The 25,745-nt window shown below is 39.7% G+C and overlaps 1 protein-coding gene across 2 annotated transcripts in view; it reads right to left on the bottom strand.

Annotated features, from left to right (window-relative positions):
- Positions 1 to 25,745, bottom strand: part of LOC138830845 (leucine-rich repeat-containing protein 37A3-like) — a 41,161-nt gene that overhangs the window by 12,711 nt on the left and 2,705 nt on the right. For both annotated transcript variants that reach the window (XM_070027658.1, XM_070027659.1), the window contains exons 2-8: positions 23,081 to 23,152; positions 20,575 to 20,646; positions 14,792 to 14,863; positions 13,355 to 13,435; positions 6,695 to 6,766; positions 5,241 to 5,315; positions 20 to 138 (exon numbers count right to left, since the gene is read on the bottom strand). In XM_070027658.1, the coding sequence (XP_069883759.1) occupies positions 20 to 138; positions 5,241 to 5,315; positions 6,695 to 6,766; positions 13,355 to 13,435; positions 14,792 to 14,863; positions 20,575 to 20,646; positions 23,081 to 23,152 (563 nt within the window). The remainder of the gene's footprint in view (positions 1 to 19; positions 139 to 5,240; positions 5,316 to 6,694; positions 6,767 to 13,354; positions 13,436 to 14,791; positions 14,864 to 20,574; positions 20,647 to 23,080; positions 23,153 to 25,745) is intronic.

Genomic DNA, 25,745 nt, shown 5'->3' on the forward strand with positions numbered 1-25,745 from the left:
TTTATCAGACAACACTCACGACAATGTGTTGTGTTTGTCACAAATGAATTCTCACAAATCAACTTGATTGTCTTGCAGATAACTTCAATATGATTTTTAAATTGGCAGAGGCAGCTGGCCATATGGCGAGGTAAGATCCTATAAATGGAAACACAGAGAATCAGATTAATGGGAAGGGATTACCAGGGTAGAAAAGATAGGCCAAGACTATCATTGCTGTACAGAAAGGAGTTGTTGAGGAACATGGCCTGGGCAACCTTTTTTTTTTTAATCAAAGATAAGCCACTGCCCTTGAATATTGAAAATAAAAAAGATGTAAGACAGAGCTATGCAATGGGAGAGGAAACATGGAAAAGTGTATGGTATTCCTCAAATTAAGGTGATGGGGATTAGAAATGAGTGATATAGATTTGTAGCATAACTCAGAAGCATCTGGTATCAACTCAAAAGTCTCTGGGCTGAGAGTGCACAGTAAGAAGACAGATATCTAGAAAAGTATCAAAGAGCTTCCAATGGCCAAAAATTCCTCTTTCAACTTATATTGGAGATAATATTAGAAATTACCTAGGCACAAATATTGCATAGTTCAAACCATATTTGTGGTTGGACAACAACAAATCAAAAGGCTAAATCTGGATTATTTGAGCACACACATGAATAAAGGAGACCAAAAGTATAGCTCCATGGTAGAATACTTGGCTAGCATGGCTGTGAGGCTTTGCTAGCAAACCAATAAAAATTACAATAAAGTATAACATCATGTACAAAAGACTCATGAATTTAATGCAATGCAAGCAAATCAATGTGGTAGGAACGGTAGGATTAAAAAAACTCATTTTTTGACTGCTAAGTAATATTGGATTCAGACAAAGATGATCTATTTTTGATGAGAGTTTGGGTGAGAAGATAGACGTGTCATAATAGGATCTTCACTGATCTCCAATCACTACTTCAAAGAATATTTATTAATTACCAAACACAAAACAAGCTCAAAGTTCTCTAAGATACCACCTTAATCAGTGATCAAACAGCATTAATGATTACTTCATAGTACAGTAGGAATGCTATATCAAATGTTTAACTTGCAGTTACTTATAAGGGAAAGACAAAGCCAGCTTGTGGGACAATTTAAAAGAAAATTGTCTTAAATTTTTTAAAGTACCAATATCATGAACACTGAAAAAAAATAGGGAACTGTTTTAGGATAAAGGAAACTGAGTCATGATATATATCATCTATCTCTGATTTCTTCCTTTGTGGTGACAGAATTTTGTGAAATTTTCTGGAACCTCCATCTATCCAATCTCATGAAGTTTAGGAGGACAATCTCTATCTCACTGTACCTAGCTTTGACTTGAGAAGGGCTACTATATATATGGCCAACTGGCCTCAAACTATGATCATTCTGATCTCAGCATCCTAAATAGGATGGCAGAGGTGAAACACTAGCACCCAGCTACAACCTGACAAAACAAAACATACTTAAAGACTATCATTAGCCTCTGGCTACGATGGAATGATGGAAACCAATTTAATTAACAATAGTTTCAAGTGATTGGATATCAGACAATCAAGGTAAATCATCACCAAGAAATGGAATGTAAATGAAGAGATTTCTGTGATAGCCTTACCTGGTTACATTTTGGATATAATATGACCATATAGGATCCTGTGTTAAAGGTCTGGTCCTCAGCTAGTGCTGCTTTTGAGGATTCCTGGGAGTATTAACTTCATTAATGAATCAATCCATTGATGAATTCATAGCTGAACAGGTTACAACATAGTCTTATGTATGTGGGTGAAATAGGTCACTAGGAACATACCTTTGAAGACTACATCTTGTCCCTGGACCCTTTTTTGCTTCTATATCCTTCTTGGCCACATGCTTCCACCACCATGATGTGCTGCCTTATCACAAGCCCACAGCAATGAAGCCAATGACTATGGAATTTCTGAAACTGGGAGCCAAAATAAACCTTTCCTACTTGGTTTTTCTCAGGCATTTGTCACAGGGATGAAAATCTGACTACCATAAGAGTTTTCTGCTCTGGGAGAATTTCCAAGGGTTGGTACAAGGAAGGAAACATAGGCAGAGAATGTGTAACTCCCTCCTTGTGGAAATGGAGCAGAGTCCAAATCAAACAAGTTGGCTACCAGTCATAGAACAGAGTGCTACCGGGGAAAGAAGTACACAGAGAAAGAACTCCGGAGCTATGCAGAGGGATGGCTTGAGTATCCAGCAAAGTACTGGTGAGTACATGTGTGTGAGGAAAAGAACTAGACTGGGGGGCTGGGAAGGTGGCTTAGTGGTAGAGCGCTTGCCTTACATGCATGAGGCCCTGGGTTTGATTCCTCAGCACCACATAAGCAGAAAAAAAAAAAAAAAAAGCCAGAAGTGGCGATGTGGCTCAAGGTAGCCTTGAGCTGAAGAGTTGAGGGACAGCGCCCAGGCCCAGAGTTCAGGCCCACGACCGGACACCCCCCTCGCAAAAAAAAAAAAAAGAACTAGACTGGGTAATATATAATATGCAGGGAATCACAGAATATGCTACAGAATTAGGATTTTTGCCTGCTCCTGAAAGCCAGACAGAAAAAATATGTCTCACAGGGTACTGGGTACTCAGAAAGGTCTTGCCATAATAATTATGAATAATGATCTCTATACTAAAGGTTCCTTTGTAATCCTACCTTACAAATCTTAAAAGTTAGATCCAAATTGACTTTAAAAAAGGTTTTAAGAAACATACTCTCACTTGAAATATGCTTATGTATATTTATAGAAACATCAAAAAAGTACAGTACCTCATAAACTAAAATTCACAATGTCTGGAATAAAAAGAAAATGACAAAGCCTACAAAGGAGTAACAAAGTATAACCTATATTAGTTGGGAAAAAAACCAAAACAACAAAGCAAAACCAACAGATGTTAGAATGACACACACATTAAAAAGTTATTATATATGTTAATGTCCTGTTCAAAACAAAAAGACTAACAAGGCCACAGAGAATGATTATTGTTTGTCCTATCTAAGAAAAAGGCAGCATTTGGGATGCTGAAGCAGGAAGAGTGCAAGTTTAAGGACAGTCTGGGCTATATAGTGTGTTCCTATCTTCAAACACAAGCAAAAAGAAAAAAGAGAGAGAGAGATGCAGGGAGGAGAAGAAATTGGAAGGAAACAAAAACAAAAAGAGGGTAGACCTAGTTCCTTTAGCAAGTGAGAAGGCTGGGGACTTCGACTATCCAGATGAAAACACCTGACTGACTTGGGAGAGATGGACTCAGGTACTATGAGAGGTTGAGGGAGATGAGATTAGAGCAGAAACCAACAGATTTGACAATACGGGGGGAGTTAGTCAAGGAGGCAACCTGATGGAAGTGATTAGAGAAGAGTGCAATGAAGTACCTTTTTCCACACAGACATGGCACAATCTGTACTGAAGCACAGTAAGTTCTATATAGTTTGCCATGCTGTAGTTGAGGCGGTACAACTTTTATGATAGGGCACTATAGGAATATTTTCTAAACTTACAAAAAATAAAATATACTATATATGAAATTAACTTAAAATGGATCTTAGGCCTAATTGAAAGTATGGAACTTCTGAAAGAAAATATAGGAAAAAATCTGAGTTAAGACAATTAAAAAAAAATTTTTTTTGCTAGTAGTATGGTTTTGAATTAAGTCCCTTGTGCTTGCTAGGAGGTGCTCATTGAGCCAAGTACCCAACACACCCTTCTTTTTCTGGTAGGGTCTCATAGTTTTGCTTGGGCCCATCCTCTGACAGAGGTCCTTCTTCTTAGGCTTCTCACATAGCTTGGACTAGAGGCTTTCTCTGGCTTTTGGGCTACGTTGGCTCAAGTGCAGTTTTCCTGATCTCTGACTCTGGAATAGTTGAGATTACAGATATGTATAACTATACCCAACAACGGTGCATTTTTAGACTGATTTCTTAGGTAAAACAGACAATAAAAGCACAAAGTGTACAGGAGAACTGTGCTAAGTTAAAAGTTTAGAAAAATTTAAAAATCTTAAACTTCTGCTCTTCAAAAGACAAGTCATGGAATGAAAAAGCAAGCCATACACAGAAAAGATCTTTACAAGCACATAAATTGAGAGGAAGAACTTGTATCCAAAGTATATAAACTTAAAATTTAGTGAGAATTTTTAGTATGGCCCATCTAACTTTTATCTTCTTTTCCTCAGACCATCAGTATTAAATAGATGGAAAAAAAAACTTAGTGAGAAGACAAATATCTAATCGACATATAAGAACAGATTTGAATATTTGTCCATTGTCACTCAACATTGTCACCTATTAATGAAAAGCAAATGAATACTACAACAAGACTCACTACATAGATACTAGTCAAAAGGCTAAAAAGTTTTAAAAATGGAAGTAGAAATATTGGGGAGATGTGGAGCAATTGCAATCTCATATGTCACCAGTGGATTCCCTAAGGCTCTGCCAAGTGACAGAAGCCAAACTCAAATGGCTATACACTCTGTGATTTCATGTATAAGATATTCTAGAAAAGGTAGAACTGCAGGAGAAGAAATAGGTTTGGGGGGGCTGGGAAGGTGGCTCAGTGGTAGAGTGCTTGCCTTGCATGTATGAGACCCTGGGTTCGATTCTTCAGCACCACATAAGCAGAAAAAGCCAGAAGTGGAGCTATGGCTCAAGTGGTAGAGCGCTAGCCTTGAGCTGAAGAGCTGAGGGACAGTGTTCAGACCCCACGACCGACCAAAAAGAAAAAAGAAAAAGAAAAAGAAATAGGTTTGGGGGTTTCCATGGGCTGGTAATGGGAGGAATGTAGTGACTGAGTAGCCTTTTGTGGGTGACAGAGGTGTTCAATATTAGAAACTAGGCAGTGGCTACATGGCTATCTATGCAAACCCACCAAACAGTATACTTAAAAGAGGTGTTTGTTTCTTAAGAAACCTGAAAAAAAAAGAAGTGATAGAAATCTAAAAATATTAACTTACAGCTGGACACTAGTGGCTCACACCTGTAATCTTACCTACACAGGAGACTGAGATCTAAGGATCACAGTTCAAAGCCAGCCTGGGCAGAAAAGTCCCCATGAGACTCATCTCTAATTAACTACTCAAAAACCACAAGTGGAGCTGTGGTTCAAAGTGGTAGAGCACTAGCCTTGAGGAGAAGAGCTCAGGGACGGCGCCTAGGCCTTGGGTTCAAGCCTTACAACTGCCAAAAAAGTAAAAAATAAATTAACTTACAGTTTTTCCAACTCAAGGGTCAACATGAGGATGTTCTCAATTGTTGTAAGTTGCACTTGTGTTGTTCCCATATCTCTGAAGGAGAAAAGCCAGACATTTATAATGAACCCCAATATTAATATTGTGTTCTTTTTTTTGGTTGTTTGTGGGGCTTGAACTGTGCTTGGACGCTGTCCCTGTGCTCTTCAGCTTAAGGTGAGCGCTCTACTACTGCTTGAGCCACAGTGGCACTTCTGGTTTTCTAGTGGTTTATTAGAGATAAGAGTCTCTTGGACTTTCCTGCCCGGGCTGGCTTTTATCTCAGCCTCCTGAGTAGCTAGGATTTATAGGCATGAGCCATCACCGCCCAGCCAAATACTGTATTCTTAAAAAGATAATTCAAGGACATGTGATTATTTCACTTTTGACTTCTCTATAAAGCAAGCCATTCTCAAGAATTTGCCATGGAAGTTAATTTTAAAGAGTTGTTACTGAAAATATTTAGTGTTTGAATCATCAAAGCAATGGCTTGGCCTTCTATAGAACTTGTATCTTTTTTCTTTTTCTTTTTTTTTTTTTTGGTTAGTCAAGGGGCCTGAACTCTGGGCCTGGGCACTGTCCCTCAGCTCTTCAGCTCAAGACTAGTGCTCTACCACTTGAGCCACAGTGCCACTTCTGGCTTTTTCTGCTTATGTGGTGCTGAGGAATTGAACCCAGGGCCTCAGGCATGCAAGGCAAACACTCTATCAATGAGCCACCTTCCCAGGCCTCTTTTTTCTTTAAACCATTATATTGCTTCTCATTTCCTTTCTTTCCTGCTTTCTTTCTTTTCTCCTCCTCCTCTTTTCCTCCTCCCTCTTCCTCTCCTTAGTTTTTTCCTTTGCCAACAATGTTTTCAATTACCTACTTACTAAAATGATTTTTTCCTCCTCTTTCTCTTCCTCCTCCTCTTTTTTCTTTTTTTTTTTGCTAGTCCTGGGACTTGAACTCTGGGCCTGTTCAATCTGGGCCTGGGCACTGTCCCTGAGTTTCTTTTGCTCAAGGCAAGAACTCTACCACTTAAGCCACAGTGCCACTTCTGGCTTGAGTAGTTTATTGGAGATGAGAAAGTCTCACATAGTTTCCTGCCTGAGCTGCCTTCAAACCACGATTCTTAGATCTCAGCCTCCTTAGTAGTTAAAATTACAGGCATGAGTCACCAGCACTCAGGTTGTTTGTTCCTTTTAAAATAATGTACCTGATTCTTCTTAGCTTTCTGTAATAAATAATAGTTCTACATGTGTTCTTCCATCTGGCTGTTTTGTGCATTATGCATATTTTCTTAGTTCTTTCCTTTGCCAACAATATGTTTTCAATTACCTAGTTACTAAAATTAGGATTTTATCAGATGCAATATAAAATACTTAATCTTTGAGGAAAGTAATAAAAAAGAACAGAAATCATCTCAAGACTTTTAATGTTACTTCAATACTTACAGATATTTTAATGCTGGCAATTTAAAAAGATAGGAATCTTCAACTGCTGTCAGAGGATTACGACTGAGAATCCTGAAAAATGCAGGAATCAAAATTATCAGTATTTTCAATATACCTAAGACTGCATGAAAAGCTCATTTGAGGGTATGAATTAATTTAAAAATCATTTTCTGTCTTTTCTAAGTCATACTTAGAATCCCTAAGTCAGACATCCTCTGAGAACCATCCAGGTCTGATGAAAATAATGTAGAGAAGCTAGGAGCTAGGAACAGAAAAGGGGTAGCAGAGAAAAAAAATATGCCCCAAAACTTTCAAGTCAAAAGCTATAGAAGTGATTGCACTGGCAGTGAGCCTTCACTGTATCTTCCAGAAATTTCAAATGATTCACTGTGTCTTTAGAAATTTAAAATAATTCATGGTCAAATTAAGGAGAAAACATCCATTTCCCAGCACATATTTCCACTTATACTCTTCAGTCATATCACAGCTTTTATTACCTTACAGACAATCACTGTGCACTTGTCAGCCTCATAGACTTCAACTCCTTGAGTTCAGGGCCCACACTTCTTATTATTTTCATTCCAGTGCCTAGCACAGTGCTTCAAATTTGTAAATATTTAACAAATGTTTGTTGTGTATATATCATTCTGTTTGCATATCAGTAAAATGGTCTAAGTCCTTCTCTATTATCAGCCTATCTATCCCTGTTTTGAGACAGAGCCTTGCTATCTAGCACCAGCTGACTCTGAACTCCTGAGCTGAAGCATTCCTCCTACCTCAGCTTCTCAAGTAGCTGGGACTGCAGTCATAAATTTGCTTATGACATAACATTTAATCCAAAAGGCTGAAATGAAGAACACCCATAAAATGACATAGATAAGTTTAACAATGATGTATTTTTCTTTATAACTCCTTTTTTCTTTTCTATGATTTAAAATAATTATTTTAAAGTGAAATTATAAATCTTTTTTTTTTTTTGGCTAGTTGATTTGGCAGGTAAGTTGTTACACACTCCTTAGCGGATTCCGACTTCCATGGCCATCATCCTGCTTGAAATTATAAATCTGTATGCTGATGGACACAAAATGTAATACATAACTAACATTGTAAAGGAAGTTGTGAGGTACATTTGCTCAAGCCTATAATACTGGGGAGGCAGCAATGTGGATTTTGGTTTGAGGCTAGCATAGGCAACAAAGTTCATGAGACTCCATCTCCTCCAATGATTTCTTGGTTTGATGCATGCCTGTCAGCCTAAACTACAGTGGAAACACATGGTTGAGTTCAGTGGCCCATTCCAATAGGATGAGCAAGCACAAATCTCAAATTTCAGATTCCTCCAGATATAAAGCAAGACCACATCTCAAAAGGATTAAGTAGTAAAGCACCTGCCTTGCAAGTGTAAGGCCCTAAGTTCAAACCTAAGTATTGAAAAAAAATAATGATATAAGAGAACAAATTTTTGCACATCATTCATATTAAATTTGTATTAATCTGAAGTTGAGCATTAGCAGTTAAAGGATTAATGGTAACCCCTAAGTCAATCACAAAGAAAATAACTAAATTATATAGTAACAAATAAGGGAATTAAAGTATACTGAAAAATATTTATTTTTTTTATTTTTTTGGGTCCAGTCATGGGGCCTGAACTCTGGGCCTGGGCACTGTCCCTCAGCTCTTCAGCTCAAGGCTAGCGCTCTACCTCTTGAGCCACAGCTCCACTTCTGGCTTTTTTCTTTTTGCTTATGTGGTACTGAGGAATCAAACCCAGGGCCTCATGCATGCAAGGCAAGCGCTCTACCACTGATCCACCTTCCCAGCCCCCTGAAAAATATTTAATTCAAAAGAATGTAGCAGTGGTAGAAATGAGAAGAGGAAAAAAAATATATAGATATATATATAATAGAGAAAACAAAGCAAAATGGCAAAATAAATCCTACTTCATCACTGATTATGTTAATGGATTCAACTCTCCAATTAAACTTCAGAAAACATTACATTTTTTACTGTACTTTGTGTGTGTGTGCGCACATATGTGCATGTGTGCACACGCATGTGTATATGACTGAATCATGCAGGGCCTCATATTTGTTAGGCAAACAGTCTATCACTTGAGATATAGCCCAGCCTAAAGTAGTCTTGAAGCTCAAACTCTGGGCCTGGGCACTGTCCCTGAGCTTCTCTTGCTCAAGGCCAACATTCCACCATTTGAACCACAGGGCTACTTCCAGCCTTTTCTGTTTATGTGGTACTGAGGAATTCAACCCTAGGCTTCATGCAAGCTAGGCAAGTACTCTACCACAAAGCCACATTCCCAGGGAGACTTTTTAAAAAGTCTTTTTTAAAAAAGCCACATTCTAAGGTATACTTTTAAAAAACTTGATCCTACAATGCTGTCTACAACAAATTCCCTTTTGGCTGGGCATACCTGTTAATCATACCTACTTGAGAGGTTAAGATCTGAGGATTGGGGCTCAAAGCTAGTATGGGCAGGCTTTAACATGTTTGACTCTCATCTACAATTAACCACCAAAAAAGTAGAAATGGAGCTGTGGCTCATATGCTAAGCACTAGCAAGTACTGAGCAAAAGAGTTCAGGGACAATACCCAGGCCCCTAAGTTTAAGCCCCAAGACTGGTACAAAATAAAATAAAATAAAAAGAAATCCACTTTTATTCAAAGATACAAATTAGTTGAAAGTAAAATGATGGAAAAAAATATATGATGCAGCCGGGCGCTGGTGGCTCATGCCTGTAATCCTAGCTACTCAGGAGGCTGAGATCTGAGGATCGCAGTTCAAAGCCAGCCTGGGTGGGAAAGTCAATGAGACTCATCTCCAATAAACCACTAGAAAACCAGAAGTGGTGCTGTGGCTCAAGCGGTAGAACGCTCGCCTTGAGCTGAAGAGGGCAGGACAGCACCCAGGCCCAGAGTTCAAGCCCCATGACCAACCAAAAAACAAAAACAAAAACAAAAAACAAAAAAAAAACCTAAGATATGGACTTAAAAATTGCTATTAAGATAAAGATGGGAATTACATAATGATAAAAGGCTCAATCTGCTGGGTGCTAGTGGCCCATACTTATAATCCTGGTTGTTCCAGAGGCTAAGATCAGAGGATCAAAGTTTTGAAGCAGCATAAAGCCAAAACTGAGGTATGGTTCAAGTGGTAGAATATTAGCCATGAGAAAAAAAAAAAATCTGAGTGAGAGGTAGAGGTCCTGTGTTCATGCACATACACATATAAATAAGCTCAATCTATAAAGGAAATAAAACAATTGTGAATATATTTACATCTAAGAACAGTCCTCCTCTGCCAAATATGTGTGTATATGCACACACACACACACACACACACACACACACACATATATATATATATATATATGAAAAAAGTGAAGCTGTGTGTATTTGCATATACCTGCAATCCCAGTACTTGGGAGGCTAAAATATAAGGATATAAAATATAAGGATATGACTTTGAGGACAGGCTAGGCTACATACAGAAATCTTCTCTCAAAACCAAAAATGTTATATATAAAAATGTTAACAAGAATAAAATACTTAGGAGTAAACTGTACTCCTAGATGCCCACTTAAGAACTGAAAACACTTGGAAAAGCAAAGTCAGAGTTCAACAAAATAAATACCAGGAAACAAGTGTTTGAAAGGGGTAGGTGGGATTGAGAAGAGACGGGTAGATGAATGAAGAAGAGAAAGGGACAAATGCAGTCAAGAATTCGACATACACCCTACAAATTTAAGAAAGGGGAGAGAAGGAGTGAGTTGGGAGGGACAGATAAGAATGCTGAAGGGACAACACTGATCAAGACACATTACTTTCATAAACTGCTTTGTTAAATGGCAACTCTTTTGTACAACTACGTAAGGATAATAAAATATAATTGAAAAAAAGAATTGAAAACAAAGCTGGATGCTAGACAGTGCCCAGGATTTGGGTTCAAGTCCCAGGGCTGGCATAAAAACAACAAGAAAAGAATTGAAAACATATTTACACAAAAGCTTGTACATGTGTTATATATTAAACTAATATATTACTAAAATATGAATTATTGTATATTAGAATATATTATATGAATATGTACTGTTCACAACTGAAAACAGTGGGAAATACTCACTGTCCACTAATTAATGAATGTCTGAACTGCTATTTCTTCTCTACAATGGACAGAATTTAGCATTACAAATAAAGTACTGATACATGTTCCAGGATGGATAAACCTTTGAAAACAACATGCTATGTGAAAGACACAAAATGCTATGTCCAGCAAAATTAATTTATATAACATGTCTATGAAAGCAAATAAGAAGGAACAGAACAGATTCGAAGTTGCCAGGGTTGGGAGAGGAAGAGTCAAGAGACAGAGACAGAGATAGAGACAGAGACGGGGAGTGATGGCTAACTGCTACAATCTTTCTGAAGTGATGAAAATCTTTTGGAATTAGATAATATTGCTGTAAAACTTTGTAAATATAGTAAGTAGCACTCATTTCAGCTTTCAAATATTGCATATGGATTATACCTTAATTTTTTTGTGCTGGTTCTGGAGCTTGAACTCAGGGTCTGGACACTCTCCTTGAGCTTTTTTGCTCAAAGCTAGTACTCTACCATTTGAACCATAGCCCCACTTCTGAATTTCTGATGATTAATTGGAGTTAATAGTCTCACAGGACTTTTCTGCCTAGTTTGACTTTGAACTGTGATCCCCAGACCCCATGCTCCTAAGTAACTAGGATTATAGATGTGAGCCATCAGTACTTGGCTCTTACCCTAATTTTTAAAAATTTTTGTTGTAATACATAGCACTTCAAATGCTATAAATACAGTTGTGTTAGTAAATGGAGAAAAGAGGAGCAAAGTTTCAAACTCTTGACAGTTTATAGAGAGCCAATCAGTGATAAGGGTGGGACTAGTTGGGGTGATGGCTTGCTCTTGGCTAGGAAACCCCTCTGTTCTCGTGAATCCTTTCACTATGTTTTAGTACCTTCAATAAGATTAATTTATGAAGAGGAAGAATGTGAATGTCATATAACTTACTAAGCATTATGCCTCTAAGCCTTCAAATATCACTTTGTGGGACTAATGGAACACTAAAATCTGTTAAGTATTAATGGACAGTACAAGTGGGCTTCTCCACCTCTGCTTGCCACTCATTCCCTTTTCCAAACCATCAAGAATGAATGTAAAACCAGGACAACTTAGCAAAGTTTATTATTTCAACACCTCACTCCTCAACAGCTCACTCATGGCCTCCTTGCCCATCATCTCAGCCTTTCTTCTTTGTCCGCCACCCTACCCCCACCCCTGCCCAATCTTGGGGGCTTGAACTCAAGGCCTGGGCACTGTCCTTGAGCTTCTTTTGGTCAAGATTAAGATTCTACCACTTGAGCCACAGCATCACACTTGTGTCTTTTTCTGTTTATGTGGTACTGAGGAATTGAACCCAGGGCTACATGCATGCTAGGCAATCATTCTACCACTAAGCCACATTCCCAGCCTTTAGCCTTTCCTCTTATGAGGCAGCCTTTCTCCAACTGACACTGGGATTCTAGCATTTGTTCACAAAAAAAGCCAAGTAATTATCAGTGAGTAATATTACAAGGGAACAGAAGCTGCATAGCAAAAGATCTGCATAGCTCCTAACACTTAGGAGACAAGAACCTGCCACAGGAATCTTCACAAATTCCTCACCACTTCTGAGTTTCAACTTTCTCATTGTAAAATGGAGATAACATTATCAACAATGTAATCATTTGGGGGGAAATGAAAATAATATATTTTATTTGCCATGTGCCAAACACCTTTTTGAAAGAACTTTCAGCATAATACTCCTTGTATAATAAATACTTAATAAATGTAAATATTGAAGAAGTGTTATAGGAAGAGGAACATTACTAAGCTTCTAAGAGAAGAGAAAATGTTTTCTACATAGGAAGGAAGAACATGATGCAGCCAGGAAAAAAGGTAGAACAGTTGTTTTGAACACTTGTTTTTGTTTTTGTTTTTGTTTTTTGAACTATTGCAATTAAACCACTAACTTGGATCATCCCAAAGGACAGGTCTGAATTATCTTCATCTTTTTCTTTTTTTCAGTACAAAAAGTTTGAACTTGGGGTCTTGTCCTTGCTAGGCAGATGATCTACTGCTGGGCTATGCTCCAGCCATTTTTTGACAAAGTTTTTTCTTTTTTTCTTTTTTTGCCAGTCCTGGGGCTTGAACCCAGGCCCTGGGCACTGTCCCTGAGCTTCTTTTGCTCAAGGTTAGCACCCTACCACTTGAGCCACAGCACCACTTCCAGCTTTTTCTGTTTATGTGGTACAGAGGACTCAAACTGAGGGTTTCATGCATGCCAGGAAAGCATTCTACCAATAAGCCACATTCCCAGCTCATGAGCTATTTTTTACATAGACTTTAGCTTTCTTCCTAGGCACACTATTCTGGACTATGATCTACCTATTTAGGTTTCCTATCATAATTGGAATGACAGGAGATTTGTGTCTCATGAACTCTGCCCAGCCTGGTCTGAAATGGTCATCCTTTCCATCTCGGCCTCCTACTCAGCTACGATGACAGAATGAGGTTTGTAACATGTAAGTAAGGTTTTATTTGACATATTTATCTTCTTTCTATTGCACTTACAACTGGTGTAAAAACTGCAATCCATGCCATGTCTGAAATGTTCCAAAGCTCAGTTCTATGAGTAAATTGCAACCAAGGTTTCTAAAAAAAAAAAAAAAAAAAAAAAAGACATAAGCCAGAGAAGAATAGAAACATTCTTTTCAGAACAATTGTCATTTTAGTGATTCTAATTTACATATGAATAATCATAACCTAAGTATTTTCTCTGTAGAATAATCTTGCTATGGAAGGTATCAGATTATGACTTTCATATTTACAAGTGCATTATATTAGATACATAACAGTGCATGCTCAATCATCACTTAATGCCAAATGAACTTTATTTCTCCAGAACAGGGTATCCTAATTTCAGTGATATTGACATTTTGGGTTGGACAATTCTTTGTTGAAGAGGTTTGTCCTGATATCTGATATCCGCCCCAGTTGCCAACTTCTCTGGGTCCAAAATCACAGACTTGCTCTGGAATGATTTTCTGACTTGTACTGATTAAACCACTCATTTTTGCCAGAGACAAAAAAGATCTGCTCTGTAACTACCTTTTAATTCAATAATGGAGTTTCAAACTTAGGGCCTTGTGCTTGCTAGCCAGGTACTCTACTACTTAAGCTACTCTGCCAAGTCCTTTACATTATTTATTTATTCATTCATTCACTCACTTTTAATGCCAGGCCCTTTCATATTATTTATTTATTCATTCTTTTCTTTTTTGGGGGGGAGGGTCCAGTTGTGGGGCCTGAACTCTGGGCCTGGCCGCTGTCCCTCAGCTCTTCAGCTCAAGGCTAGTGCTCTACCACTTGAGCCACAGCACCACTTCCGTTTTTTTTCTTTTTGCTTATGTGGTGCTGAGGAATAGAACCCAGGGCCTCATGCATGCAAGACAAGCACTCTACCACTGAGCCACCTTCCCAGCCCCTCATTCTTTTCTTTTTTATGCCAGTCCTGGGGCTTGAACTCAGGGCCTGGTACTATCCCTGAGTTTTTTTGCTCAAGGCTAGCACTCTACCACTTGAGCCATCCCTCCACTTCCACTTTCTTGTTAGGGCTGGCTTCCAATGGTGATCCTCAGATCCTAGCCTGCCCAGGAGCTAGGATTACAGGTGTGCACCACCAATGCTTTGCTGCAATCGTTATTTTTGCAATAGGGATTCACTCTTTATCTGGGTCAATTGGGACTGTGATCCTCCTATTTGTGTTTCCCTAAATAACTGGAATGACAGAAATGGAGGCATTGGTTGAGATGGATTCTCACAAGCCTTTTTAGCACAGGTTTGCCTCCAACCATAATCTCCCATTTCATACAATTTAAGTAGCCCAGATTTATAGGCTTGAGTTACTGTGCCCACCTTAATTTTAGTAAGTTTCTACTAGCAAGCTTTTAATTCTACTTCAAAATGAGTAGTAAGATTCTAGATAAGCAAGTCACATTTGCAACTTACAAAAACTTCAGAAATGGTAGTGGTTCAAATGTGCGTCTTTCAATAGACTGTATTTTATTGCATGACAGATCTCTAGGAAATATAAAAGGAAAATGTTACATTGATTCATTATTAGATATATGATTAAAACAAGTAAATAGAAGAATTTTGAATTGATTAAACACATAGTCTTTTTTTTTGGGGGGGGGGAGGGAATCCAGTCATAGGGCCTGAATTCTGGGCCTGGGCGCTGTCCCTCAGCTCTTCAGCTCAAGGCTGGCGCTCTACCACTTGAACCACAGCTCCACTTCCGGCTTTTTTCTTTTTGCTTATGTGGTGCTGAGGAATCGAACCCAGAGCCTCATGCATGCAAGGCAAGCGCTCTACCACTGGGCCACCTTCCCAGTCCTAAACACAGTCTTTATCTAAGCTCTGAACCTTTGGAGTTGTATTTCACCTTCATCTTCCTAATCCTGCTCATGCATAAGAGTGTCCCCTTTATGAATTTCATCAACAAAACATACTACTATAGATCTTGATTAATTTTCCAGAGAGCAGAAGAATTATTAGGTGACTCTTTTGTATTCTGATCAAGTTCAAGATTATGAACTCAAAGTTTTAAGCTCTAGGGCTGGGAAGGTGGCTTAGTGGTAGAGTGCCTGCCTTGTATGCATGAGGCCCTGGGTTCGATTCCTCAGCACTACATAAGCAAAAAGAAAAAAGCTGGAAGTGGCGCTGTGGTTCAAGTGGTAGAATGCTAGCCTTGAGCTGAAGAGCTGAGGGATAGCGCCCAGGCCCAGAGTTCAGGCCCCACAACTGGACCCAAAAAGCAAAACAAAAACAAGGTTTTAAGCTCTATATTTAATTTCTTTATATATATTTTCTATATATATATGTGTATATATAGAGAGAAAGACAGAGAGAGAGAGAGAGAGAGAGAGAGAGAGAGAGAGAGAGAGAGAGAGAGAGAGAGAGAGAGAGAGGTAGACAAGACAGACAGACAGACCTTCATTATGTTTTTGTAAGGTAGTTCAATACCAGAATAAAAAAATGGGATGGGAAGGTAGCTCAGTGGTAGAGTGCTTGCCTCGCATGCATGAGGCCCTGGGTTTGATTCCTCAGCACCACATAAGCAGAAAAAGCCAGAAGTGGTGCTGTGGCTCAAGTGGTAGAGTGCTAGCCTTGAGCTGAAGAGCTGAGGGACAGAGCCCAGGCCCAGAGTTCAGGCCCCACAACCAACAACAACAACAACAAAAAATACAGAATATGGGGCTGGGAAGGTGGCTCAGTAGTAGAGCGCTTGCCTTGCATGCCTGAGGCCCTGGGTTTAATTCCTCAGCACCACATACGCAAAAAGAAAAAAGCCAGAAGTGGTGCTGTGGCTCAAGTGGTAGAGCGCTAGCCTTGAGCTGAAGAGCTGAGGGACAGCGCCCAGGCCCAGAGTTCAGGCGCTACGACCGGACCCCCCAAAAAAATAAATAAAATTTTAAAAAATACAGAATAAAATAATATTCCTTCATACTATTTGAAAGGCATTTACTCCTCTAATATATGACTGAATTAATTTTTAATTATACTTTCTATATTATTTGGGGTTCATATTAACTTATAATTCCATGAGTGCAATTGCTCCAGTGTACTGTGGTGAAAATGCAAAAATCCCAGAGTAAGATTTTTATTTGAAAGTATCCATTCTTGACTACCACCAATTCTCTTCTTTTCATTGATTCTAGCTGGTCCCTTTTCCTCTGGATGAGTGTAAGTGTCCTGACTAATATCCATCTCTCGTCTTACTCTTTCTAATCAATTTTGAACAAAGTCACCAGGAGTAGTTGCCAAAGATTAGCATCACTTAGGAATAGTTCTTTTGCTTTTTTGGAGACAGGTTCTTGGTTGGCATGTAGCCCAGGTTGACCTCAAACAAATTTTTTTTTGTGAAAGTCCTGGGGCTTGAACTCTGGGCCTGGTCACTGTCTCTGAGCTCTTTTTGCTTTGCCATTTGAGCTACAGCAAGACTTTCAGATTTTTCTGTGATTAATTGGAGATAAGAATCTCATAGACTTTACTGTCCAGGCTGGCTTCAAACCACAATCCTCAGATCTCTGCCTCCTGAGTAGCTAGGATTAAAGGTATGAGCCAGCAGTACCTGGCAAGCCTTAAATTTTTTATCTTCCTGCTTTAGTCTGCTCAGACTTCCTTGGTCTTATCTACCATGCCCATGCCCATGCCCATGCCCATGCCCACCTCCTTCTTCTTCTTCTTCTTCTTCTTCTTATTATTATTATTATCATCATCATCATCATCATTATTACTATTTTGAGAGAGTGCTCCAATATATAGAGCAGCTGGCCTGCAGCTCAAGATCCTTCTGCCGGCTAGATACTAGTAGCACACACACACCTGAAATCCTAGTTACTCAGGAAGCTGAGGTCTGAGGACTGGGGTTCAAAGTCAGCTTGGGCAGGAAAGGCTGTGAGACTCTTATCTCTACACTAACCTACCAAAACAGCTGAAAGTGGAGCTGAGGTTTAAGTGGTAGAGCATGAGCCTTGACTGAAAGAAGATAAAGGAGAGAGCCTGGGCCCTGAGTTCTCATCTCAGGACTGGCACACGTACACACAAAGATTCTCTTGCCTCAGCCTACTGAGAGCTGGGCCATATTCAACATAACTAACACACAGGATATCTGGGAAGGTTTGAAGATGCAAATTCTCAATCCTACCTTAGACTTACTGAGTCAGTAACTGTGGGGGTGGTGTCTAGAACCAACTTCTATCAAGTCCTCCAGGTGTTGCTGCTGCAGACGCAAGTTGTCTTAGAGTATAGTTCTGATCAACAAGGTTCCCCATCTTGGCTCCTTTGCTTTGCGTTCAAAGCCCTAGAAGGTCTGGCTCCAGTCTCCTACTCTCTTTACTCTCTTTTAGATGTTTTGACATTCCTCAAATATTTTTGTGTCTTTTTTTCTCCCATTCTCCTTGCAAGTTAAGCATATTCTCCACAGGTTGCCTATCTGATGATTTCCAGTGTCCCTTTCAAGGTCCTGGGCAAACAGCATCATGCTGGCAACATTATCCCTGACACAGTTTGAAGTATTTTCCTCTGTGCTCTAGAAACAATTTCTACCTCCTAGCACCCAAATCTACCTTCTGTTTTCAGTTTTTATTAGTTTATATTAGTTACATGAGAGGACTGTTACATTTCCACACATGCTCATACTGTATTCCAATCTCTCTCACTACTCCCTACTCTTCCCCCAACAGGTTTCTCTGTTCCTTTTCACAGTTGGCACACTATTCTGACAGCATTCAACTTCCTTCATCCATTACCTTGTGTGTGTGTGTGTGTGTGTGTGTGTGTGTGTGTGTGTGTGTGTGTGTGTGTGTGTGTGTGTGTGTGTGTGGTGTGTGTGTGTGTGTGTGTGTTAGTATTGACGAACTCAGGGCCTCACATTTTCACTTGGCTTTTTCACTTGCTCAAGGCTGGTGCTCTACCACATCTCCACTTGCTATTTACTTGGAGATAAGACTCATATTTTTCTGCCAAGGCTCGCTTTGAACTGTGATTCTCTGATCTCAGCCTCCTGAGTAGCTGGATCATAGGTATGAGCTACCAATGTCCTACATCCTGCTTTCTGTTACCTTTTTTTTTTTTTTTTGCTGGTCCTGGGACTTGAACTCAAGGCTTGGGCACTGTCCCTGAGCTTTTTGCTCAAGACTAGCACTCTACCACTTCAGCCACAACTCTAGCTTTTTTGGTGGTTAATTGAAAAGAAGGATCTCATGGAACTTCCTTCCTGCTTGGCTTAACTAGGAACTGTGATCCTCAGATCTCAGCAAGTGAAAAAGATTACAAGTATGAGTCATTGGCAGCTGGTTTTGCCTCTATTTTTAAAAAAAAATTAAAAATTTTTTTTTTTGCTGGTCGTGAGGCCTAAACTCTGGGCCTGGGCGCTGTCCCTCAGCTCTTCAGCTCAAGGCTAGCCCCCTACCACTTGAGCCACAGAGCCAATTCCAGCTTTTTTCTGCTTATGTAGTGCTGAGGAATCAAACCCAGGGCTTCATGAATGCAAGGTAAGCACTCTACCACTGAGCCACCTTCCCAGCCCTCTACTTCTATTTTTTGGGGACAAAAAAGTTAATTAAATTACTGAGCTAATTAACATAGTCGCTTAATGAAAGAATACAGAACTCTCAATCTCTAAATAGAAATGCTATTCAAGTATTCCTTAGCAACAAAACTACTGAATTTTTTTTTTCTGTGATTAGTGAGAAGTTAGAGCATTAGACATGGAGAATATACCTGTAATTTCAGCTTCTGGGAAGCTAGAGGAAAGCAGATCTAGAGTTTGTGGCCAGCTAGGGCCACAAACCTTCCAAAAGAATATTAGGGGGGCTGGGAAGGTGGCTCAGTGGTAGAGTGCTTGCCTTGCATGCCTGAGGCCCTGGGTTCGATTCCTCAGCACTACATAAGCAAAAAGAAAAAAGCCGGAAGTGGCGCTGTGGCTCAAGTGGTAGAGCACTAGCCTTGAGCTGAAGAGCTGAGGGACAGTACCCAGGCCCAAAGTTCAGACCCCACGACTGGGCCAAAAAAGAAAAAAAAAAGAATATTAGGAAAATTTCTGGTATACTTATGATAACATTTCTATATACTATACTTACTTAAGCATCACTTCAATTATTTATTTCGGTGGGTGGTCGTCTAAGGGAAAAATCTTGCCATATAGCCCAGGCTAGCTGCCAACTATTGATTCTCCTGTCCCCATCTGCTGAGTGCTGGGATTTTAGGCATGGCATCACCACTACCAGCTTCATATATCTATTTTCAACACGCATATGGCAATTCTTTCACTGAAATCCTTACTATCAATCTGGCCTCCTTGTGGCATAATCATCTTGATATTATTTATGTAACTGATCTGTTTAGCTCTTTAATATTTAAATATTAATTCAGATTAAATTGTGAAAACAGCCAGGCAATAATGGTTCATACCTATAATCCTAGCTACTCAGAAGGTTGAGATTTAAAGATCTCACTTTGAAGCTAGCTTGGGCAAAAAAGTCTTAAGAGATTCTATTATTCAACCAACCAGCAAAAAAAAGTTGGAGTGGAGGAGTGGCTCAAGTGGTAGATTGCTAGCCATAAGTACAAAAGCCTAGGGATGTCAAGTTCAAGCTCTGGGTTTATGCTATTCTAAAGTTAATTTAAGTGGTTAGATTTCCTTCTCCTTTAAGCAGCTTTGGTTCTTTCTATCCTATCCTACAAATCCTATTTTTTCAAATATTTATTGTAAAGGCCAAATAGTATTTTGGTCTTTGTATATTATAGTCTATCTATGTTGTATGTTTCTTTTTTTTCTTCTTGTTGTGACAGTACTAGGACTTCAACTCAGAGCCTTTCCTAAGAACTGAAAGCCTTGCCTTCCCTTAGCTTTCTCTGCTCAAGGCTAACACTCTACCACTTGAGCCAAACCTTTACTTCCAGTGGTGTTTTTCTGTAGGTCCTTCTCAGGCTGGCTTGTATGATGATCCCCAGACCTCAGCCTTCTGCATAGTTAGGATTATAGGCATGAGACAGCTACACAGGTCTTATCATCATTTTTCTCAGTAAGGGCTGTTTAAATGATTAACATAAATTAAGCTGATAACATATGCAAAGTATTTAATGCTAGAGAGGGGCTGAGATGTACACAGAATTAACTGCAGAATTTATTGCTGGATTAGATTTTAGTAATTATCTAATTTGAACCCCTGTGCATTTCACACATAATAGACTCACAAATCAATATGCTGGACTGAATAACTTACAAATACTCAAGGGACAGCAGGCCTTCAAATGAATCCTTATGTAATTCAGTCAGGCGATTTTCACTGAGAATTCTGGAAGACAAAAAGGTTATTTCTGAATCAAAATAAATCAAGCAGTTTGAGAATACTAAGTGGTAGAAAGGTATGGAGAACTGAAAGTTGTCTTGTTTTGTGACATGGAATGTAGAATGGCACACGTTTTTTTAGGACAATAAACATTCCTGTATACCATCGTACTATTCACCCTAACAATACCATTTCTAGATGTCTATTCTACAGAATGACTCAGCCAAGTAAGTATATACAGAGATGTTCATGGTAGCCATGTATGCAACAAGTAAATTACATGTTCTAAACAACAGGAAAATGGTTAAACCATGAGCTAAAGATACTATGGAATGTTATGCAGGAATTTAAATGAATAGAATAACCTTCTATGTACAAGGGAAGAAAAAAAAAGATGGTTCAGGGCTGGGAGGGTAGCTCAGTGGTAGAGCGCTTGCCTTGCATGCATGAGGCCCTGGGTTCGATTCCTTAGCACCACATAAGCAAAAAGAAAAAAGCCGGAAGTGGCGCTGTGGCTCAAGTGGTAGAGCGCTAGCCTTGAGCTGAAGAACTGAGGGACAGTACCCAGGCCCAGAGTTCAGGCCCCATGACCGGAACCCCCCCTCTCCTGCAAAAAAAAAGTGATGGTTCATAAAGTCTAGTCACAGGATATTACCATTTATTTTTTATTATTTATTTATTTTTGTTGGTTGTGGGGCTTGAACTCTGGGCCTAGGCTCTGACCCTCAGCTCTTCAGCTCAAGGCTAGCACTCTACCACTTGAGCCACAGTGCCACTTCCTATTTTCTGAGTGGTTTATTGGAGATAAGATTCTCAGGGGCTTTCCTGCCCAGGCTGGCTTTGAACCATGATCCTCAGACCTCAGCCTCCTGAGCTAGGATTACAGACGTGAGCCACCAGCACCCATCGGATGTTACCATTTATGTAAGGAAAAAGAAAACCAACTGGCCACATGTGGCTCACGCCTGTAACCTAGTTACTCAGGAGGCTGAGAGTTAAGGATCGTGGTTCTAAGCCATCCCAGGTAGTAAAATCCCTGTGAGACTATTACCTCCACTCAAAAGCTCAAAGTGACAGAGTGCTAGCCTTGTGCAGAAGAGCCCCATGACCAACAATAAAAAAAAACAAGAAAAAGAAAACCATATAACAAATATCTTTTGTTGTTTTTAAATACATATGTAGGCAAATGCATAGGAAAATATCTAGGATAGGGTTTTTTTTTTTACCATATGTTATTTTATCTCTGTCCATTAAGCAGGTAATCATATACTATATATATAGTGGAAAACATATTTCAAAGAGGGCCCATGAAAACCTATCTTTGTTTATGTAATTCTGAGGTTTTGAACTCAGGTGTTTCACTGTTTTTTTGTTTGTTTTTGGTCAGTCATGGGGCTTGAACTCAGGGTGTTGTCCTTGAACTGCTTTGTGCTCAAAGCTAGCACTGTACCACTTGAGCCACAGCACTACTTCTGGCTTTTTCTGAGTAGTTTACTGGAGATAAAAATCTCATAGGCTTTTCTGCCCAGGCTGGCTTGGAATAGCAATCCTCAGATCTCAGGCCTCCTGAGTAGCTAGGATTACAGACAGTGCCCAGCTCACTGGTTATTTTATTATTTTTTGCCAATCTTGGGGCCTGAGTTCAGGGCCTGAGCACTGTCCCTGAGCCTGTTTGTGCTCAATGCTAGCACTCTACTACTTGAGCCACAGCACCACTTCCAGTTTTTTCTGAGTAGTTTATTAGAGAGAAAAATCTCATGGATTTTCCTCCCTTGGCTGGCTTTGAACCACGATCCCCAGAACTTGGCCTCCAGAGTGGTTAGGATTACAAGCGTGAGCCACTGGCACCAGGCCTCACTGGTTATTTTTAAGATAGGGGCTCACTTCCTGCTCAGATGTGTGCCTGAGTTGCAGTCTACCTACTTTAGGCTTTCTGTATTTGTTGGAATGAGAGGTATGTACCACTGAATCCAATTTCTCTCTGGAAAAAAGTGAATATCAAGTACCTTTTTGTCCTGAACAGCCTGGAAGCACAATCCTCTTGACCTTAGTCTCCCATGTAGCTTGGGATGACAGGTCATACCACAGTACCTAACTCTTGGTTGAGAGAGTTTTGTAAACTTTGAGGCTCAGGCTAGTCTTGAACTGTAGTCCTCCCAATATATCAGCCACCTGAGTTGTATAGCTAGGATTACAGTTATGAGCCAATGGCACCTGACTGAAATTTTTATCATTTTTTTCATAATGAAGATAGGGCCTCATGCATGCAAGGCAAGCTCTGCCACTAAGATATACCCACATTCCTCAAGAAATTTAACATTTAAAATAACCACAAAATTTCAATCAATAGAAGTTGATTTGAGATGTGGTAGGAAATTCCTTTTCAGAGGTATTGACCAAGAAGGATCCTACAGTTCATATTCAGGATGAATATACTTACAACTTCCCAACCCAACGGTATGTTTTCCATATATTTTCTTCCAAGTAAGAAATAGAGTTTCCTTGGAAATTTCTGTGAAGAAACACAGTTCATTTATTTGAACAAGTAGGAAAAGAAAGATTGGGATAAGTTGAAGAACCACTATAACCCTGTGGAAGATAATCAAGTAAAGTAAAAAGTACCATCACCTTTCTATGTTCCAAAGCTTTGAACTTCCTTGTTTTTACAATTAATAATGCCAGGCTCACGCCTTTAATCCTAACTATTCAGGAAGCTGAAATCTGAGGATCGAGTTCAAAGCCAGCCCTGGCAGGAAGGGCCATGAAACTTTTTTTTTTTTTCCATCAGTCCTGGGGCTTGAACTCTGAGGCTGGGCACTGTCCCTCAGCTCTTCAGCTCAAGGCTAGCGCTCTACCACTTGAGCACCACCACGCCTTTCCTGCCTGGGCTGGTTTTGCACCTCGATCCTCAGATCTCAGCCTCCTGAGTAGCTAGGATTACAGGCGTGAGCCTTGCTATGTGACTTTTAACTTGAGCCTGGCTATGTGACTTTTAACTCCAATTAACCACCAGAAAACTAGAAGTAGCACTGTGGATCAAGTGGTAGAGTACTCACCTTGAGCTGAAGAGCTCAGAGACAGCACCCAGGCCGAGTTCAAACTACATGACCAACAAAAAACAAAACAAAATAATCATAATGCCACGCCATTGGTGCAAAAGATGGGATATCTCACTGGAAACTCAATCTCTTTTGTATATGTAATGGCACCCTGTTATTCTGAATGTATCTCTCCACCCCACCCTTGCCAATTGTTTTTAAACTGATTCCTACAGTAAGGAAATAAATAATTCAACCAAAAACGGGGCAAAAATCTACCACTATTTCAAACAGGAACAAAGAAACCCTCTGCCATGTAGTATTAAGTTTGCCTAAGTAAGGGCACTTAGAAGGAAGTGCATCCTAGGAAGGGAAAGTAGAATTAGAAATTAGAGGAACTACTGTGCTAGTATGGAAAGATCTCTTGCATATGTTGCATAGGAAAAAGCACAGGAGTATAGTATTACCACATCAGAGAAAAAAATGCACAGGAAAGAAACTGGAAGGAGGAAAACATACTAAAATAGTAAAAAGGGTTCTCTTATAGGTGGTATAATACAAAGAGGTAATAGTAGTTGAGAGAGGCTGCGTACATTCATATCTTATCCTATATACTTCTGTGAATGTGTGTGTGTGTGTGTGTGTATGTGTGTGTGTGTGCGTGTGTGTTGCTGAAGATTGAATGGAAACTGTGTACTAGGCAAGTACTTTACCAGTGAGCTGTATCATTTTTTTTTTTGTCAGTTGTGGGGCTTGATCTCTGGGCCTGGGCGCTATTCCTCAGCTCTTCAGCTTATGGCTAGTGCTCTACTGCTTGAGCCACATTACCACTTCCAGTTTTCTGGTGGTTAATTGGAGATAAAAGTCTCACGGCCTTTCCTGCCCAGGCTGGCTTTGAACCGTGATCCTCAGCTCTCAGCTTCCTGAGTAGTAGGATTATAGGCGTCATTTTTTTTAAAGAGGTAGACTATTGCTATGTAACTCAGACTGGCCTCAAAACCCAGACCTAGCCAGGTGCTGGTGGCGCACAACTGTAATTCTAGCTACTTAGGAGGCCGAGATTTGAGGATTATGGTTCAAAGCCAGCCCAGGCAGAAAAGTTTGTGAGACTCCTATCTCCAAGTAACTACCAGAACTGTGGTTCCAAGGGATAGAGCACTAGTCTTAAACTCAGGGATCCTGCCCAGGTCCTGAGTTCAAGCCCTACAACAATAAAACAACAACAACAAACCAATCCAGATCTAACCTGTCTCAGCCTCCTGTGTGCTACAATTATAGATGCATGCCTCTAAATCTGACTTTTGTGAATTTTTTAAAAAAAGAATAGGCATATATGCATGAAAGGGGCTATTAAATACTTTGTTTCATTTCAAATCTGTGTAACTTTACCTTTAATTCTGTCCTTACCCCTCAGCAGCAACTTTCCTGCTCAGCTTATATACACTTCATCTGGCAGTGGAATAGAGAAGAATTAAGTCTGCTTATCTATCTAGTGAATACCTTCCACTCAAGTACAACCTTTCTGATTGCTTGCTGATGACAATGCCTAAAACTAAACTCATCTTTCCTGACAGCTCTGCCATTCCATTACATCACCATCACTATCATGTTCATCTAGGACAGGAATAGGGGAGTCCTATTTTCTATATACCCCAGTCCCAACTATACCCCAGTCCATTACTAATTCCTGTCTGTCTTTCCTTATAGGAAATCCCAGTGTTTTCTTTCCATTTTCATCACAACCACTCTGACTCAGCAACTTTTCAATTTACACCTAGATTTTTCTAGAGCTTTCTAGTAGGTCTTCTGAATTCAACTTTCCCTTCTAAGACCACTCTATAGATATATCCTAAAACATTCCTCTAGCATCTGGGTGGTACAGGACTGTATTCCCAGTACTCAGGAAGCTGAGATATAAGGACTGAGTTTCATTCCAGACTAGACCTGCATAGTAACTTACAGGTCAGACTGGGCTATCTAGACCAAAACCCTGTCTAACAAAAGCAAACAACAAATCCTCTCTTGTTATTCTCGTGCTTGAAAAGTTTCCATGGCTCCAAATCTCAC

This window comes from Dipodomys merriami, unplaced genomic scaffold (assembly GCF_024711535.1).
Source record: "Dipodomys merriami isolate MVZ:Mamm:240054 unplaced genomic scaffold, mDipMer1.0.p SCAF_19, whole genome shotgun sequence".
NCBI lineage: Eukaryota > Metazoa > Chordata > Mammalia > Rodentia > Heteromyidae > Dipodomys > Dipodomys merriami.